The 19,792-nt window shown below is 49.2% G+C and overlaps 1 protein-coding gene across 3 annotated transcripts in view; it reads right to left on the bottom strand.

Annotated features, from left to right (window-relative positions):
• Window positions 1–19,792, bottom strand: part of LOC140403966 (DNA polymerase delta catalytic subunit-like) — a 306,416-nt gene that overhangs the window by 280,100 nt on the left and 6,524 nt on the right. For all 3 annotated transcript variants that reach the window (XM_072492263.1, XM_072492265.1, XM_072492264.1), the window contains exons 2-3: window positions 5,773–5,967; window positions 2,161–2,250 (exon numbers count right to left, since the gene is read on the bottom strand). In XM_072492263.1, coding sequence (XP_072348364.1) covers window positions 2,161–2,200 — 40 coding nt within the window. In that variant the 5' untranslated portion in view covers window positions 2,201–2,250; window positions 5,773–5,967. The remainder of the gene's footprint in view (window positions 1–2,160; window positions 2,251–5,772; window positions 5,968–19,792) is intronic.

The following is a 19,792-nucleotide window of genomic DNA, read 5'->3' as shown; positions in this document are numbered from 1 at the left end:
TTTGTTTCTTTTTCTTGTTGGGTGGGGGGGGGGGTTTGTTGAAAATTTTGAATAAATATATATTTTTTTTAAAAAAGAAATATTCAGAAAGGCCTTCCATAGAAACAGGAGATGGTCATTCAGCTCCTCGAGCCTGAACAGGGTGGGCTATTGAATTAGCTCATGTTTGATCTGTATCTCAACTCCATCTACCCACCTTGTTTCCGTAGCCGTTACTATTCTCACCAAATGAAAAAAAAAATGTTCCTCTCAATTTCGGCATTTCCAATTCGTCCCTCGCCTCAAAGGCCTTCTGGGGAGAGACAGAAGTCCAGATTCCCAGTACCCTGTTGCTGAAGGGGCTCTTCCTGACCTTACTGTTGAACGTCTAGCTCTAATTTTATTTCAAGGTAGTGTCTCCTACAGCTCACTGGGACTAGCAGCAGCCTGGCCAAAGAAAGGCCTTGAAAAACCTCAGCAAGTCCCAAAGTAATTTACAGCTAACTAAGTTCCTTTCTTTTTTATTCATTCAAGGGATGCAGGTGTTCGCTGGCTAGGCCAGCACTTACTGCCCATCCCTAATTGCCCCTTGAGAAGGTGGTGGTGAGCTGCCTTCTTGACCCGCTGCAGTCCATGGGGTGTAGGTACACCCATTGTGCTGTTAGGAAAGGGAGTTCCAGGACTTTGACCCGGCGACAGTGAAGAAACGGCCGATACATTTCCAAGTCAGGATGGTGTGTGGCTTGGAAGGGAACCTCCAGGTGATGGTGTTCGCACCGCCTTGTAGTTTAGGGGGCATAGCAGCCAATTTGCGCATAGTAAGGGCCCGCAAACAGAAACGTGATAATGATTAAATAACTCTGTTATAGCGACATTGGATTAAGCGGGTGCCAAACCCACCCACTTTAAACCAAGATTCTGCTGGCACAGTGTGTCAGTGGACCTATAGTTAAAGCTCTCCCAGAGCCTTGGAGGGGGAGCAGAGGAGATTCACCAGATGATGCCGGGGGCTTCAGTTAGGTGGAGTGAGTACAAAAGCTCTTTTGAGCAGAGAAAGTGGAGGAGAGATTTAACGGAGGTTTTCCAAATTATGAAGGCCGTTGTTAGAGTAAATGAGGGGAAATGGTTTTGATCGGGGATTAGATTAGCAGTCAGAGGACAAGATTGAAGAGTTCCAGGGGGGAGATGGAAACATTTCCTTTTCCAGGGAGCTGTTATGATCTGGAATGCGAGGCCTGAAGGGGGACCGGAAGAAGATTCTGCAGCAACTTCCAACAGGGAACTGGAGATACAAGTCGACCCAACGTACAAGACAACCCCATTATTTTCGGCCCCAAAAGTCATGTTTTTGCATACACTGACTATATAAGCCAACCCCCAAATTTCAACCAAGACATGCTACAGTCGCATTAGTAATCAAAGGATAAGATTGAAGAGTTCCAGAGGGGGAATTTTTCACCCCACAAATGGATGTTTTGCTTACTGGTACCTCACAACTGGGTTCAAATGTGGGCGGCACGGTAGCACAGTGGGTAGCACTGTTGTTTTACAGCTCCAGGGTCCCAGGTTCGATTCCCGGCTTGGATCACTGTCTGTGCGGAGTCTGCACGTTCTCTCCGTGTCTGCGTGGGTTTCCTCCGGGTGCTCCGGTTTCCTCCCACAAGTCCCGAAAGACGTGCTGTTAGGTAATTTAGGTTCTTTTGGACATTCTGAATTCTCCCTTAGTGTACCCGAACAGGCGCCGGAATGTGGCGACTAGGGACTTTTCACAGTAACTTCATTGCAGTGTTAATGTAAGCCTATTTGTGACAATAAAGATTATTATTATAAATGATCCAGCAAGTAAAATGGGTTTGTGATGTGAAAATGTGTGGGGGTTTAAGACACAGAGTAGATCTTGTGCGGCAAACGGCAAAGATAGCGACCACCCACAACCATGCCGGCGGTTCATTTTTATCCTTGCCGTACAGTCGACCCTCATTTCTGGGGGGATTTTTTTTGAGGCTTCAAAGGTCGACTTGTACACCAACATCCACGGTAGACAGTCAAGAAAGGAAAGATTTGGAAAGCTATAGGGAAAGAGCTAGGGAGTGGATTGGATTACTCTTTCCAAGGGGCAGCACGAGCAGGATGGGCTGAGTGGCCTCTATCTGTGCTGGATAATTCAATAAAAGGGCCTACCGTTGCCAGCTTCCGAGCCATTCACAGCTGAGAAGGACATCTTCCATCACGTGCGCCACTGCATTGTGAAAATACGATCCCGGAGGGAAGCTGAGAAAGAAATGTGCAAATCGTTAACGGTGCAGTTTAATTTTATTCTTTCATTTCTTTGCCCGGAATTGCTGAGCTTCAGCTTTGTAATGTAAGACTGCCCAGCGGCCATTCAGACAATGAGAGTAAGAGAGTCAACAGGCTATTCAGCATCAGGGGGCATCATAACTGGTTGGTGTGTCTGTGAACAATAATATCCCCCCCAAAATTACACACACACTTAATCCTATTGGTGTACAACAGTCAGAAGCCGGGAACCCTGGCTGTACTAGGAGAGGTGAGCTCTATTACAGGGCCCTAACACACTTCGGTCAGCCACTGTAGCTGCAGAGGGGTGCAAGTGCCTGAACCCGGAAGCAACCCGCACAGACACAGGGAGAATGTGCAAACTCCACACAGACAGACCCCAGGCCGAAATCTAATCTGGGTCCCTGGCGCTGTGAGGCAGCAGTGCTAGCCACTGAGCCACTGCGCCACCCCAGTCTCAGTAATGGTGACCATGAACCGATCAACAACTGTTGTAAACAGGGAAGGAAATCTGTTGCGTCCTTACCCAGTCTGGCTTATATGTGACTCCAGGCTCACAACAATGTGGTTGACTCTTAACTGCCTCTCTGTAATGGCCCAGAAAGGCACTCAGTTCAGGGGCAATTAGGGATGGGAAACTAAGGCTGGCCTTGCCAGCAATGCCCGCATTCCTTGACAGAATAAGACCAGAGGGGGATCTGGGTGTCCTGGTACGTGAATCAGAAACGTTAGTAGGGGCGGCATGGTGGCGCAGTGGTTAGCACTGCTGCCTCACAGCGCCGAAGACCTGGGTTGGATCCAAAGCCCGGTCACTGTCCGTGTGGAGTTTGCACATTCTCCCCGTGTTTGCGTCGGTCTTACCCCACAACCAAAAGATGTGCAGGAGAGGTGGATTGGCCACACTAAATTGGCCCTTAATTGGAAACAAATGAATTGGGTACTCTAAAAAAAATTTTTTAAGTTAGTGCAGTTATAGCACGTGATTAGCAAGGCAAATGGAATGTTGGTGTTTATTGGAAAGTGGATGGAATATAAAAGTGGGGATGTTTTACTACAGCTGTACAGGGCCGTGGTCAGAAGTACCCCTTTTTTGAAAAAAGATATATAAATGTGCTAGAAGCAGTGCGGAGAAGGTTCACTCAACTCATTCCTAGGATGAAGGAAGAAAGATTGAATAGGTTGGGCTTATACTGCTGGAATTTAGAAGAATGAGAGGTGATCTTACTGAAACATATAAGATTCTGAAGGGATTTGACAGGGGAGACACCAGGAGGCTATTTCCACCTGAAGGGGAAGACTCAAATCAACAGACACAGTTCAAGAATAACAGGTGTCCCTTTTAAGATCGAGATAAAGGTAATTATTTTTCTCTCGGGGGGTCATTAGGCTGTGGAATTAATAATAAGTTATTATTAGAGTCACAAGTAGGCTTACATTAACACTGCAATGACGTTACTATGAAAATCCCCTAGTCACCACACTCCGGCGCCTGTTCAGGTACACGGAGGGAGAATTCGGAATGTCCAATTCACCCAACAAGCGCGTCTTTTCTCATCCCCAAGCAGCAGTGGAGCGTTGGTTCACTGAACTTATTCAAGGAGACAGATTTTTGATGGTCATGGGAGTCAAGGGCTTTGCGGGGAGCAGGCAGGAAACTGGGGTTGAGATCACAAACAGATTAGCCATGATCTTATTGAATGGCTTGACGGGGAACTTCCGGGTGGGGTTCCCATGTGTCTGTTGCCCTTGTCCTTCTAGATGGTGATGGTTGTGGGTTTGGAAGGTGCTGTCGAAAGAGCAGTTACTGCAGTGCATCTTGTAGATGGTACATACAGCTGACACTGTGCATCCGAGGTGGAGAGATTATAGGTTTGTGGACGGGGTGCCAATCAAAGTGGGCTGCTTTGTCCTGGATAGTGTTGAGCTTCCTCAGTGTTGTTGGGCTGCACGCTTCCACGCAAGTGGAGACTATTCCATAACACTCCTGACTTGTGCTTTGTAGATGGTGGACAGGCTTTGGGGGATCAGGAGGTGAGCTACTGTGATGAATGTAGAAGTCATGTTACTAAAAGCCTGGGTTAAGGAATATTTGTTGCAGTAATATTACTAAAGAACCTAAGTTAAGGAATCCAGACTACGTATGTCTGCTAAAGCTGTATTTAAGAAGTTGTAAAAGGTGTGGTCATGATTGAATCAAGCCATTTACTTGCTTTCATAAAGAGGGCTAATGGAACATTGTTATGATTGCTGGAGATTCCCTGGAGAGTAGATAATTTATGAAGGAGTGGTGTTTAGTCCTAGCTAAGCAGGTTATTTGATATCTTAATTGGACACAGGCAATGGGAGAAGCCAGGTCTGTCTGTAGTTTTGAAGTTTGCCATAGGATTTGAGTCTGACAAGACAGAAGGTTTTTAAGTTGAACAGTTTTGCTAAATGCTGCTAGGTTGAGGAGAGACGTAGTGAATCTGCTCGTGAAAGGAACTCTCCCAAGAGGTCTGCACAGCTGATCAAGTAAATCTTTGTTAACTTTACTTATAAATGGCATTTGAACTGTAATGGGTTGCCTAATTGGAATTAGTAGCAGGTGTAAACAGTAAGTTTAAGATTTTCCTGGCATTTAAGAACTGTTTAACTGGTCATTGGAAAGCTTTTATCTTTGATGTTACTGTGGTTAATTCTGTGTTTATATTAAAGTTTATTTGAACATAAAGGATACCTATTGGTCAGAGTTAGCACTCCTGGGATGAAGTGGAGAGGATGCTTCCACTTGTAGAAAAAACTAGAAGCAGAGGACACGGCCTCAGACTAAAGGGATGATCCTTTAAAACAGAGATGAGGAGGAATTTCTTCAGCCAGAGGGTGGTGAATCTGTGGAACTCTTTGCCGCAGAAGGCTGTGGAGGCCAAATCACTGAGTGTCTTTAAGACAGAGATAGATAGGTTCTTGATTAATAAGGGGATCAGGGGTTTTGGGGAGAAGGCAGGAGAATGGGGATGAGAAAAATAACAGCCATGATTGAATGGCGGAGCAGACTCGATGGGCCGAATGGCCTAATTCTGCTCCTATGTCTTCTTATGGTCTAAGTGTCGTTTCCTCACAGTTTTACAAATTTAAAATAATTGTTTGGGGTTCTTGTCTGGTGCTCTAACCAATGCCGGTGTCTGGTCTGGTATCCTAACATTACCCATCACAGAATTCCCAGACGCTGACCTGGCTTTTGTGGCCACAGTATTATCTAGCTGGTCTAGTTCAGTTTCTGGTCAGTGGTAAACCCCCCCGGGATGTTGATAATGGGGAATTCAACAATGCTAATGCCACTGAATGAACTGAATTTACAAGCCAAAACTTCAGAAGTGGAAATTCACCTCTCTGGACTTAGGCTTGAACACACGGCCTCTGACTCAGAGGGGAGGATGCCACGGTGAAATCCCGGCTGTCATGGTGACCCACCTCGAACCAGCCATTATTCAATACCTGGGAAACCATGTAACATACCTGCATTAGCGCACGTTGCCACCCACTGGGCTGCCAGTGCTCACAGCTTCACAACATCTCTCCTGCTCCACGCAGTCCAACTGGGCAAAACCTTCCAGGGGTTCCCCCACTCGTGTTCTTCCTTTCCCGTAAGTGCACAAGAGGAAAGGTCCCACGTTTGGCTCACGTTGGGAGAGTTGGTGTTCGCTGCCCGCCCTGAAACAACACAAGGAAATCGGATGTGACAACTTGCCTGGAATAAAGTTGCAAACCTTAACAAACATGTAGGAAACGTGAGTGGAGGGAGATGTCTTTACGTGAAGTCTTACAAACAGATCTCAGAATCATGGAAAGTAACTTTACAAATCTCAGAGAATAATTACAATGATTTTTTTTAAATTTTCTATTTTTTTCTTTTATATTTAGAGTACCCAAATACTTTTTTCCAGTTAAGGGGCAATTTAGCGTGGCCAATCCACCTAGCCTGCACATCTTTGGGTTGTGGGGGCGAAACCCACGCAAACACGGGGAGAATGTGCAAATCCACACAAACAGTGACCCAGAGCCGGGATCGAACGCGGGTCCTCGGCACCGTGATGTAGCAGTGCTAACCACTGCACCGCCATGCTGCCTCAAAGAGAGAGATCTTAAGGCACATCTTAAGAGAGGTGGAGAGTGGAAGGAAGGAAATTTCAGACATTAGGCACGAGGCAGCTGAAGGCAAGGCCACCAATAGCTCAATAATTAAAACGCACAAGAGGCCAGAATCGGAGAAGGACAGGTCCTCGGCGCCGTGAGGCAGCGGTGCTAACCACTGTGCCATCCATAATTACAATAACCACACATAGGAAAAGTGCTCTCAACCTCCAAATTTGACATCTGCAGGGCTATGGGCTAAGAGCAGGAGAATGAGGCTAATTTGCTGGAACTTTCAAATAATCGACACTTCAAAAGTACTTAACTGGTTGTAAAATACTTTGGGACATCCCGAAGTCACAAGCCCTTTCGTTTTAAAAAAGGAAAAAAAAGTGAGACAGAATTGAACATTTGTCAAGAGTTACAGCTAAATGTAACCTGATGGTTTGTGAAGTTGCTGGGCAGCATTGAGCAGAACCACACAAGCCATCAGCATCCTAGACGTGTTAGTACTGAGCTTAGCTGGGATGTCAGTTTGACTCTGCTGAAAGTCCTGTTGCCTGGATTCGAGCCCCATACAGGTCTTGAGACCAGACACCAGGCTCATCGCGGTGCCATACCGGCAGAGGGCAGCAGTGTCAAGATGTAGCAGCCTTCTGATAAACTATAGTCCTGCCTGTTGTGGTGTTAGGCTGAGGGATGAACAAATGGCTGCCCAGTGATCTCATGTGTTGCTGTGGGATCTTGCTGTGCAAGGCAGCCGCCAAGCTGGTCTACAAAACAACAGTGACTACATCCCAAAAAACACATGCAGTAATTCATTGGCCGTTGGGCACTTCAGGACGTGTGAAAAACTTGGCATAATTGGGGCTGGTTTAGCACAGGGCTAAATAGCTGGCTTTTAAAGCAGACCCAGGCAGGCCAGCAGCATGGTTCAATTCCCGTACCAGCCTCCCCGAACAGGCACCAGAATGTGGCAACTAGGGGCTTTTCACAGTAACTTGTGACTTGAAGCCTACTTGTGACAAGAAGCGATTTTCATTTCTTTTTTTTTTCATAAATGCTGGTTTGTACAGTCTAGGTCACCCCATGATCTAGACAGACAGGGAAGGGGGCAAAATGAATTCATTCCTGCTCCTTCTTTTAAAATAAATTTAGAATAGCCAATTATTTGTTTCCAATTAAGGGGCAATTTAGCGTGACCAATCCACCTATCCTGCACATCTTTGGGTTGCGGGGGTTAGACCCACGTTGACACGGGGAGAATGTGCAAATTCCAGACGGACAGTGACCCAGGGCCGGGATCGAACACGGGTCCTCAGCGCCATAGGCAGCGGTGCTAACCACTGCGCTACCGTGCTGCCCCGGAGTTAATTCCTGCTCCTGGTCAGTGTTCGCCGATACCTGCCGGTTATGGCATGTGCACAAATATTCGATGATGACAGAGTGAAGCACAGATGTCATTCAATCTGTCCTGCCTTTCACCCTATCTCAGACATTCCTTTATTCTCTTCCGACCCACCCCGTGCTCAAGTCCTATTAACTTCTCTAAGTTTTCCCAGTTCTGATGAAAGGTTGTTGACCTGAAACGTTAAATCTCGTTTCGCTCTCCAGAGATGCTGCCTGACCCACTGGAGTGTTTTCAGGCTGAGTTGCGATGCTCTTCCCGGTTCAATAGCCAGTTAACACGTCCTATCCAGGCTCAACAAAAATAGTCATCTGCACAAGAACATCAGGGGCCAGCAATGTGACAACGCAATCTGAGGTCGCAGGTTCAGGGGAAGCAGAAGAAAAATCAAATTTTTTTAATGCAAAACTCAACGCAACAAAAACCCGTCACTGGCTTTTTGATAAATATCAGACTGGAGCACTTTTAAAAGAGTTGGAAAGAAACAAGAAATTAAAGTGAGCCTTCCTGCCAATTATGTCAAACAACATTCTCAACACAAGCTGAACTCAAACACACGAGTGCACTATGAATGAAGGAATTTCAGATATATTGTATTATAGGTATTTGGTGCAGTAAGGGTTAAAGGCCTGGGTTAGTGTGTGTGACTGCTGCAGGCATGTTTTCAAGAATCCTGGTGTGAAAGGTTTTGGGAGCCGGGGTGCAATTAGGGCATCGTAAATCCTTGGGTTAATGGAGTTTTGTTTGGATTAAGGGGTTCCCTGTGGAGTTAAGATACATTGGGCAAGATTCTCCGTTTTGCCGGCGCCCGGGGGTTTCCCGACGGGGTGGGGCGGCCCCACAATGGGAAGCTCCATTGACCGGCCCGCGTAACGGAGAATCCCGCCGGCGGGTCGAGGTAGAACAGTGGCGGGGCAGAGAATCCAGTCCATTGTGTTTCAGCTTGGTAAGAAGAATGAGAGGTACCCTTATTAAGACATATAGAGCTCTCAGGGGCCTTGACAGGGTAGATGCTGAGAGGTTGTCTCCCTTTGTGGGAGAGTCTACGACCAGAGGACATAATCTCAGTGAGGGGTTGCCCATTTAAGACAGAGATGAGGAAGAATTTCTGCTCTCGGAGGGGAGTGAATCTGTGGAATTCTTTACCGCAGAGAGCTGAAATGGCGGAGCAGACTCAATGGGCTGAATGGCCTACTTCTGTCCCTACATCTTATGTTCCTATTAAGGTTCACTATAACATCCTCGCTTTTGTACTCGCTGCTTCTACTTATAAAGCTCAGGATCCCGTACATCTTTTACAACACTTTCTCAACCTAATCTGCCACCAGGCCAAAGAAGGAGCTATTAGGGGAATTGTCCAAATACTTGACAAAGAGAGAGATCTTTTTTTAAATAAATTTAGAGTGCCCAATTCATTTTTTTCCAATTAAGGGGCAATTTAGCGTGGCCAATCTACCTACCCTGCACATCTTTGGGGTGTGGGGGCGAAACCCATGCAGACACGGGGAGAATGTGCAAACTCCACACGGACAGTGACCCAGAGCCAGGATCGAACCTGGGTCCTCGGCGCCGTGAGGCAGCAGTGCTAACCACTAAATGAATGAAATGAAATGAAAATCGCTTATTGTCACAAGTAGGCTTCAAATGAAGTTACTGTGAAAAGCCCCTAGTCGCCACATTCCGGCGCCTGTTCGGGGAGGCTGGTACGGGCTGGTACACACCACCGTGCTGCCCCAAAGAGAGAGATCTTAAGGCACATCTTAAGAGAGGTGGAGAGTGGAAGGAAGGAAATTTCAGACCTTAGGCGCGAGGCAGCTCAACAATTAAAATGCACAAGAGGCCAGAATCAAGGAGCACAAGTATCTCGATGTGTTTTCGGGCTGGAGGAGCTCACAGAGATAGGGAGGGCAGAGGTCACAGGGGAATTTGAAAACAAGGACAAGAATTTTTTTTTTCTCAGATGAATTTGGAGTACCCAATTATTTCTTTTTCCCAATTAAGGGGCAATTTAACGTGGCCAATTCACCTACCCTGCACATCTTTAGGGTTGTGGGGGTGAGACCCACGCAGACACGGGGAGAATGTGCAAACTCCACACCGAGTGACCCTGGGCCGGGATCGAACCCGGGTCCTCGCTGCTGTGAGGCAGCAGTGCTAACCACTGTGCCACCGTGCCAAGGATGAGAATTTTAAAAGGCAAGCTGCCAATAAGGGGAAGCCCTAACCTAGGAATTTCCAGCGTCATTTCACATCAGTCTTGTGGTCCAGCAACGCAAATCTCAGCTGATAAATGGTTGTGTGTGTGTGTGTGTGTGTGTGTGGGGGGGGGGGGGGGGGGGGGGGGGGGGGGGGGAGAGACGTGGTGAGAAATCACATGCAACAGGCTCCTAAACATCAGGGTATCCTCCTGGGTATTCAAAGCTCCCCACTGGGAGAATAAAGTCAGAAAATGATCTAATACTAACGTCATTGTTGAGGAGGAGCCCCAGGGTAAAGTGCGGACAAACAGCTTGACTTGAAGAGTCAGAAAAGCACTTCCTACAAAATTTCAGCATCCTGGTGGAGGAAATGTGAAATGTCAAGCCCTTTTCTCCCATTGCCAGCTTTTCTTCTCCTGAAGGTAGTAAGCGATGCTGGCAGTGTAGCTTCTGGGCAGAGGCAGCTCTGCAAACATGGAGGCAGAGAGGTCATACTCCAGAGACTCATTGATTAAAATTCCAGCCGCACCCGTACCCCAACTCCGAAGTTTATCCCATTTCCGAATATCATGTTGCTGCTCCTATTTCTTTTGTTCCATTGCTTACTGAAATGATTGGAGCAGAACCAAGTCATTGAGCCCCTCGCGCCTGGTCTGCCATGGCTGATCTTCGACCTCAGCTCTACCTTCCTGCCTTTTCCCAGCCATATGAATACTATGTTTACGAGAGCAGGTCAGAGGCTGAGAATTCTGCGGCAAGTAACTCAGCTCCGAACCTCCCAAAACTTATCCCATCATCTCCAAGGCTTAAGTCAGGAGCATGATGGAATACTCGCCACTTGCGGCTCGAACAACACAAAAGATGCTCCCTGGGTTCCCCACCCCTCAATGGGGGAGCTTATACACAACTGGGCTCACAGGGAGGTTAATTACTTCTACCCCGTAGGTTATACCAGAAATATATCGCCGTTCCTTCACTGTCACTGGGTTAAAATCCTGTAATGCCATCCCTAACAGCACTGTGGGTGTGCCTCCATGGACTGCAGTGGTTCAAGAAAGCAGCTCACCACCATCTTCTCAAGGGTAATCAGGGTGGCCCTTCTATCCTCTGAAAGAACAGGGAAAAAAGATCCCCATATCCCTGAATTCCTTCTGTATCCAAAAATCTATTGATCTCGGTTTTCTGATTATTTTCAATGGCCGAGTATCCAAAGCTTTCGGGGGCAGAGAATAATAAATATTCACAAATCTCTCGAGGGGATTTCTCCTCATCCCGGTCCTAACTCGTCGACCCCTTACCCTGAGACTGTGACCGCGGGTTCTAAATTCCCCAAGCCTGACCCTCTTCCCACATCTGGGCAGCATGGTGGCACAAGTGGATAGCACTGTGGCTTCACAGCGCCAGGGTCCCAGGTTCGATTCCCCGCTGGGTTACTGTCTGTGCGGAGTCTGCACGTTCTCCCCGTGTCTGCGTGGGTTTGCTCCGGGTGCTCCGGTTTCCTCCCACAGTCCAAAGACGTGCAGGTTAGGTGGATGGCCCATGCTAAATTGCCCTTAGTGTCCAAAAGGTTAGGAGGGGTTATTGGCTATTTGGGTTAATGGGATAGGGTGGAAGTGAGGGCTTAAGTGGGTCGGTGCAGACTCGATGGGCCGAATGGCCTCCTTCTGCACTGTATGTCCTGTGAATTTATGAATCTATCCTGCCAAGCCCTCTCAGAATTACCTCTCATTCTCCTAAATTACCGGCAATTACATCTCATTCTCTTACACTCTCATGAATGGACACCTTGTCTACTCAATTCGCCTCATAGGATAATCCCCTCATTCCCCAGAGTGCCTCTGATCAGCAACTAGCAGCCCTGGTACAAAGAACAAAGAACAAAGAACAAAGAAATGTACAGCACAGGAACAGGCCCTTCGGCCCTCCAAGCCCGTGCCGACCATACTGCCCGACTAAACTACAATCTTCTACACTTCCTGGGTCCGTATCCCTCTATTCCCATCCTATTCATTTATTTGTCAAGATGCCCCTTAAATGTCCCTATCGTCCCTGCTTCCACTACCTCCTCCGGTAGTGAGTTCCAGGCACCCACTACCCTCTGCGTAAAAAACTTGCCTCGTACATCTACTCTAAACCTTGCCCCTCTCACCTTAAACCTATGCCCCCTAGTAATTGACCCCTCTACCCTGGGGAAAAGCCTCTGACTATCCACTCTGTCTATGCCCCTCATAATTTTGTATACCTCTATCAGGTCGCCCCTCAACCTCCTTCGTTCCAGTGAGAACAAACCGAGTTTATTCAATCGCTCCTCATAGCTTATGCCCTCCATACCTCTCGCTCTCATGTGAGTCTAGGCAGTGAATATCAATAGCATTATTTGATCCTAGTGAGCAACATGGCAAATTCTGATCCTCCACTCAATCAATGTCAACACTTGAACACTATTTTAGGGGTAGGAGACTTTGGATTGTGACTTGAAGCAGGAACTGTTGGTTTTTCTCTTGCCTTGATTCAAATTGGATGGGGTCTTGAAGGAACTAAACTCATAGGGGCTGCGGGGATAGAGAGAGGGGGAATGGCACCAAGTGGGTGGCTCCACAGAGAGCCAGCATGGGTCTCAGTGGGCCAAATGGCCTCCTTCTGTGTCGTAATGTCTCCGTGTCTAGGGACACAAGCTAAGTGCAACCAAGATCGGCCATGGTCTTATTGAACGGCGGGCAGGATCGAGGGGCCAAATGGCATGCTCCTGCTCCTATTTCGTATGTTTGCATGAAACAGCAAACACCAGCGACTAAAGAGGGCGATGGTCAAGCAACGCAAGATTCAAAAGCGTTACACACTGAACATTTTACATTCTGAACTCATGCTCAGTGAGGACATTCCTTCAAACTCTTCTTAAATAGGACCTTCACTCCCAGCTGCCAAAGACGAAACTTTCAGCCTACTGTTGTGGGCTGGATTGAGAATCAGATGCCGCAGCTCCCCAACCAGAGAAAATTAACACTGCTTCTTAAAGCATCACCAATGTTCAATTGTAAATGCCCAATGCAGCATCAACATGGTATAGGCTCCCTATTCCTTCCCCATATTCCCAGTTCTTGCTGGAATATGCTTCCATGAGCTGTCAGTACTGCACCGGAGTGACACTCGCCGTGGTTGCATGAATGCTATTTGACTAGGGAAGGCATCACATGAGTAACCAGTCCAGATAGGGAGTTCCCCCTCCGACCTGAGGAAGTAGAGAGGGCTCCAGAACCAATGGCAGCCCGACTGATACTCACTGCAGTGTGGTTACTGAGACACACACACACCAGGCTGCATCTGGGCTTCGTAGCAACTAGGAAAGGTAGCAGGTGAGCCGTACTATTGGCCTCCTTCAGACTTAGGGAGGTGAAGGATAAGTCAGGTTTCCTGATCTGGATCATTAGCCACAAGATATAAAAACACGGACATCATGGACTACTTACTCCAGACATTTTTTAAAAATATAAATTTAGAGTACCCAATTCATTTTTTCCAATTAAGGGGCAATTTAGCGTGGCCAATCCACCTACCCTGCACATCTTAGGGTTGTGGGGGTGAAACCCACGCAAACACGGGGAGAATGTGCAAACTCCACACGGACAGTGACCCAGAGCCGGGATCGATCCTGGCAGTGCTATCCACTGCGCCACCGTGCTGCCCCCTACTCCAGACATATTAAGCAGGTTCCACATGAGATGCATTTGGAACATCATGGACGTCAAATGGAAGGGCAAAGCGCCCAACACAGAGGTACTTCGTAGAGCAGAAATGGCTGATATTGAAACACTCACCATCAGAGCCCAGCTCAGAGGGCGAATGACTGATGATAAAAACCCTAAGGGGGTCAAGTATTCACAATTTAAACTTGGACACCACCTGCTGGGTAGGTCGAGATCAAGGCTCAAGGCCTCCTTGAAGGCGAAGCTCAGGAAATGGGGCCTGCCCACCACCAACATGAGAGATATGTGCCCATGAAAGGCCTTCCCGGGGAGCAATCACCAGTAGTGGTGCTGCTTCCTTCCAACGGCAAAGAATGCAGGCAGCTAAAGATGATGGACATGCTAGAAAGACTAAAAAGGTCACTCCGTTTGCTCGCACTTTGGAAAGCCAGCCAGGTCTGCAACTGGCCTCCACAACCACGTTACAAGGCAGAACACATGACTCTACGCAAGCAAGAAATAGTCATCCTCAATAACGAAGAGAAAACAAAAGTAGCACACACTTCTTGTGTTGTTTCGTTTTACGTTTCCGACCGATTTGAGTAACAGGCACCACAGGACCTCAGAGTCCTGTATATCCTTTTGTGGTTTTTCTTGCATCCACGTCATGGGTTTGACTAATCGGCCAAGATGAACGACATCCAATTGTTTAAAATGCACAGAAAGACAAACCTGGGGAGCAAACGAAAGGTCAGATGAACAGTTACTCAAGAGGGGGAGCACCTTGAGGGGTGGGTCATTCGAACCATGACTGCTTTCAATTCACACCTACAGAGAGAGAGATCAGGGGTGCGACTTAACGGGAAAATTTTCAAAGTGTCATTTTGGGCGCAATTGGCAGGTTGTTGGTTGTTTCTCGGCGGTCGCGTTTGCGAGATCGCGGCCCGTATTTAACCGCAATTAATGCTGGAAATGAACCCCCACGGGCTCCTCGCCACGGGTGATTCTGATTCATCGTCTGATTCGCCCGACTCGCGCCTCAGTGTCGCGCCCCTATCAGAGGGGTGCTGCTTTTAAACGCTCCCTCGCCACTCACTCCCAGTCAACGCACAGGCGTGGCAGCGCGCAGACCTGCTCCTCGCTTTGGGGATACCGACCTGGCCAGGATTCTCGATGCTGTGGATGAGGGATGGCACAGTCTGTTGCCCCGAGGAGGTCGGAGGACCAGCAGCAGGGTCACCAATACTGCCTGGGAGGCAGTGGCAGTCAGTGCGGGCAGCATGACCAGGAGGACCGCTGTACAATGTAGGAAGAAGACCAACAACCTCCACTGAGCTGGAAGGATAAGTTACCACCTCTCTCCTGGCATCAGTTCCAGCTGCCGCCCCTCAAATTCCCAAACATCCCCCCAATCCACTGGCTGGCACCTCGCACCCTCCCCACACCCGATCTTTGTGCTGCTTCCTCAGAACCCCCTGGCACCCACCAGCACAACCCCTTCATGTCCAGGTGCAGTGCCCACACTTTCCACCTGCTATGGACACACCTGACCCATCAAGCACGTGGCTCACAATGTCCTCTCTTCCCCACAGGAGAAGATAGGCCGTAATAAGCAGGAAAGGGGCAAGACGAGGGGGGGGGGGGGCAGAATACAAGAGATTAGCGTCCTTACCCCTTATGAAGAAGGGACCCTGGAAATCGTAGGGTTGCCCGAGGAGAGAACAGTCACCGGCAGCGAGGTTGGCTTGTGCTGCACAGGTGTGGAACCACAGCCCCTTCATCCAGATGTGTCTCAAACATCCCCCCCCTCTGCGAGGTTGGGGCTGATACAGCTGAAGGGGGTGTATGGAGCGCACCTTACAAGGGCGAGGATGAGCCGGCTCTTTGAGGGGGTCGAAGACGTGTGTGAAAGTTGCGGGGGGTGGGGGGGGTCCCCGCAAACCACGTTCATATGTTTTGGTCCTGTCCAAAGCTGGAGGATTACTGGAAGGAGGTTTTTAGGGTAATCTCTAAAGTGGTACACGTGAAACTGGACCCGGGCCCTCGTGAGGCCACATTCGGGGTGTCGGATCAGCCGGTGTTGGAAATGGGCGCGGAGGCAGATGTTGTAGCCTTCGCCTCGTTGATCGCCCGAAGGCAGATCCTGTTAGGGTGGAGATCAACCTCTCCACCCTGTGCCCTGGCGTGGCAGGGGACCTGCTGGAATTCTTGACGCTTAAAAAGGTCAAATTTGAACTGAGGGGAAGGATGGAGAGGTTCTACAATTCATGGGTGTTATTCATTATGCACTTTTGAGAATTGGATCACATCGAACATTACGGGAGGGAGCAGGGAGGGTGGGCAGAGGGGGACTGTCTGTGTTAATGGTGATTATGGATGATTCCTTTTTGTCATTTGTTTATGCTGACATGCGGGCCAATGTTTGGGGTTTGATGGGAGGATGGGATCGTTGTTATTGATATGGGGATTGACATTACATTTGTTACTGATTATTGTTTATTGTTGGGTGTATATTTGAGAGAAAATGTGAAAAAGGAGAATAAAATTTTTTTTTTTTTAAATCCCCCCCTCGCCACCCAAAAGACCACCTCGGAGGAGAGCTCCGAGGAGATCTCCATCATCACAGTTATAATAATAATAATCTTTATTGTCACAAGTAGGCTTACATTAACACTGCAATGAAGTCACTGTGAAAAGCCATCCCCACCTTACACCAGTGCAGAGGCACACACCTCAGTGGGTAACATTAGTGGACAGGCTTCTGAGGCATAATCTGGCGAGCACAATGCAGTTGCTGATGCACATAAGGCAGGTGGAGGCAGGAACATGCAAGGGAATCAGCAGTCGGAGGTCTGCTGGATCCCAGGACTCAGTCGGGTCCCAGTCAGATGCCGTGCCTCTGGACAAGAATCTCCCAGAGCAGATGCAGATGCTATGACAGGGCCGTGAGATTCAAGAGGAGATGTCAGCAATATTCCAGTGAGCGCATAGCCAATTGGAGGAGTCCCAAAGGCTACAGGTACAGGAGATGGTGCCAACAATGCATGGCACCGAGACCAACACTGCTAGGGTGGCAACTGCAGTGGAAACCCTGGAGAACAACATCCGCGTCTTGAGTGCTGGTGCCCAAGGCATGGCCCAGTCTGCGACTACCATAGCCGAAGGCCACGACACCATGTCCCAGTCACTGAGCGACATCTCCTAGCTGCGATTGAGCGGTACGGTAGCACAGTGGTTAGCACTGTTGTTTCACAGCGCCAGGGACCCGGGTACGATTCCCGCCTTGGGTCACTGTCTGTGCGGAGTGTGCGCGTTCTCCCTGTGTCTCTGTGACGTTCCTCCGAGTGCTCCGGTTTCCTCCCACAAGTCCCGAAAGACGTGCTTGTTAAGTGAATTGGACATTCTGAATTCTCCCTCGGTGTACCCGAACGGGCGTCGGGGTGTGTCGACTAGGGGATTTTCACCGTAACTTCAATGCAGCATTAATGTACTACTTGTGACAATAAAGATTATTATATTATTATTATACCTTTGTAGGATCAAAGGCTTCCCTGGGATTTACTGAGTACTGATGGCTAATATGATGTGAACACCTGGAATACTGTGCACAGGTTTGGGTCCCCTCATCTTAGGAATGATATTCTGGACTTCCGGGTGCGGCGATGACCAGCTAAGTCGCACGTTTCGGCAGCTCCCGGTGGAACGGACTTTTGGGCTCTTGATAGGAGCCCCAACGGCAATTTTAACGGCTAAAAACACCGTGCGGTAAACCAGAAGGGAATTCCCCCTGGACACGGATGGAAAAAGGAGGAAAGTGGCCGGATTGCAGCGGATCCTTTGGAACAGCGGCAAGGAAGGCAAGCAAAAACCAAGATGGCGTCGGAAGGTGGCAGTTTCATATGGGGCCCTGAACAACAAGAGTTTTTGAAATGCTGCGTGGAAGAGATCAAAAAGGAAATGAAGAAAGAACTGTTGGCCCCGATATTACAGGCGATCGAAGGGCTAAAGGAGGAACAAAAGACCCAGGAGCAGGAGCTTCGGGTCGTGAAGGCGAAGGCAGCCGAGAATGAGGACGATATACAGGGCCTGGTGGTGAAGACGGAGATACAGGAGGCACATCAGAAACGATGTGTGGAGAGGTTGGAGGCACTGGAAAACAACGCAAGGAGGAACAACCTGAGGATTCTTGGTCTTCCTGAAGGTGTGGAGGGGGCGGACGTCGGGGCATATGTGAGCACGATGCTGCACTCGTTAATGGGAGCGGAGGCCCCGACGGGTCCATTGGAGGTGGAGGGAGCGTACCGAGTTATGGCGCGAGGATCGAGAGCAGGAGAAACTCCCAGAGCCATAGTGGTGAGATTCCTCCGTTTTAAGGATAGAAAAATGGTCCTTAGATGGGCGAAGAAAACTCGGTGCAGTAAATGGGAGAACGCGGTGATCCGCGTTTATCAAGACTGGAGTGCGGAGGTGGCGAGAAGGAGGGCGAGCTTTAATCGGGCCAAGGCGGTGCTTCATAAAAGGAAGATAAAATTTGGAATGCTGCAACCGGCAAGACTGTGGGTCACATATCAAGGGAGGCACCACTACTTTGAGACGGCGGATGAAGCGTGGACTTTTATTGTAGAAGAAAAATTGGAATGAGTGGACTATTAAAAAGAACGTTTGGACAAAGTGGTGGGGCGAATGTGGGGGGCGAAGAGGGGTTTTATGTTCTAATCCTGCGGTATGGTAACTTTTCTCTCTCCCACAGGTGGTGATGGGGGGAGGTGGGGAGGGAGAGGAGATGGGGCGTTGGCCATGGGGGGCAGGGCCAAGGGAGAAGCGCGGGCTTGGCTCCCGCGCTATGATAATTATGGCGGGAATGGAGAAGCAGGAAGGAGGGGGCGTCGCACGGTGCGAGCCGTGGTCACGGGGGGAAGCCGAGGTCAGCCAGAGTTTGCTGACTTCTGGGAGCAACATGGGGGGAGTAATTACGCTAGCGGGGGGTCTAGCGGGGGGGGTGGGAGGGGGGGAATTACTGGGTTGCTGCTGCTGGGGAAAGGGGGGAGCGGGTACGGGAGAGGATGGGCGGGGGGGGCACCGCCTGGGGGAGATACAGCTGCGTGGGAACTGGGTGAGAAGCTGGAAAAAGATGATGGCTAATCGGCAAGGGGGGGGGGGGGGTGGGAAGCCCCCCAACTCGGCTGATCACGTGGAACGTGAGAGGGCTCAACGGGCCGATAAAGAGGGCACGGGTACTCGCACACCTTAAGAAACTTAAAGCAGATGTGGTTATGTTACAGGAAACGCACCTGAAACTGATAGACCAGGTTAGGCTGCGCAAAGGATGGGTGGGGCAGGTGTTCCATTCGGGGCTGGATGCGAAAAACAGGGGGGTGGCTATATTAGTGGGGAAGCGGGTGATGTTCGAGGCAAAGACTATAGTGGCGGATAACGGGGGCAGATACGTGATGGTGAGTGGCAAACTACAGGGAGAGATGGTGGTTTTGGTAAACGTGTATGCCCCGAACTGGGATGATGCCAATTTTATGAGGCGAATGCTAGGACGCATTCCGGACCTAGAGACGGGAAAGCTGATAATGGGGGGAGACTTTAACACGGTGTTGGAACCAGGACTGGATAGGTCGAAGTCCAGGACTGGTAGGAGGCCAGCAGCAGCCAAGGTGCTTAAGGATTTTATGGAGCAGATGGGAGGTGTGGACCCGTGGAGATTCAGTAGACCTAGGAGTAAGGAGTTCTCGTTTTTCTCCTATGTCCATAAAGTCTATTCGCGCATAGACTTTTTTGTGCTGGGTAGGGCATTGATCCCGAAGGTGAGGGGAACGGAATATACGGCGATAGCCATTTCGGATCATGCCCCACACTGGGTGGACTTGGAGATAGGGGAGGAAACAGGAGGGCGCCCACCCTGGAGAATGGACATGGGACTAATGGCGGATGAGGGGGTGTGTCTAAGGGTGAGGGGATGTATTGAAAAGTACTTGGAACTCAATGACAATGGGGAGGTCCAGGTGGGAGTGGTCTGGGAGGCGTTGAAGGCGGTGGTTAGGGGGGAGCTGATATCAATAAGGGCACATAAAGGGAAGCAGGAGAGTAAGGAACGGGAGCGGTTGCTG

The sequence above is a fragment of the Scyliorhinus torazame genome, chromosome 29, assembly GCF_047496885.1.
Source record: "Scyliorhinus torazame isolate Kashiwa2021f chromosome 29, sScyTor2.1, whole genome shotgun sequence".
NCBI classification, from domain to species: domain Eukaryota; kingdom Metazoa; phylum Chordata; class Chondrichthyes; order Carcharhiniformes; family Scyliorhinidae; genus Scyliorhinus; species Scyliorhinus torazame.
This window is presented reverse-complemented; position numbering and strand designations above follow the sequence as displayed.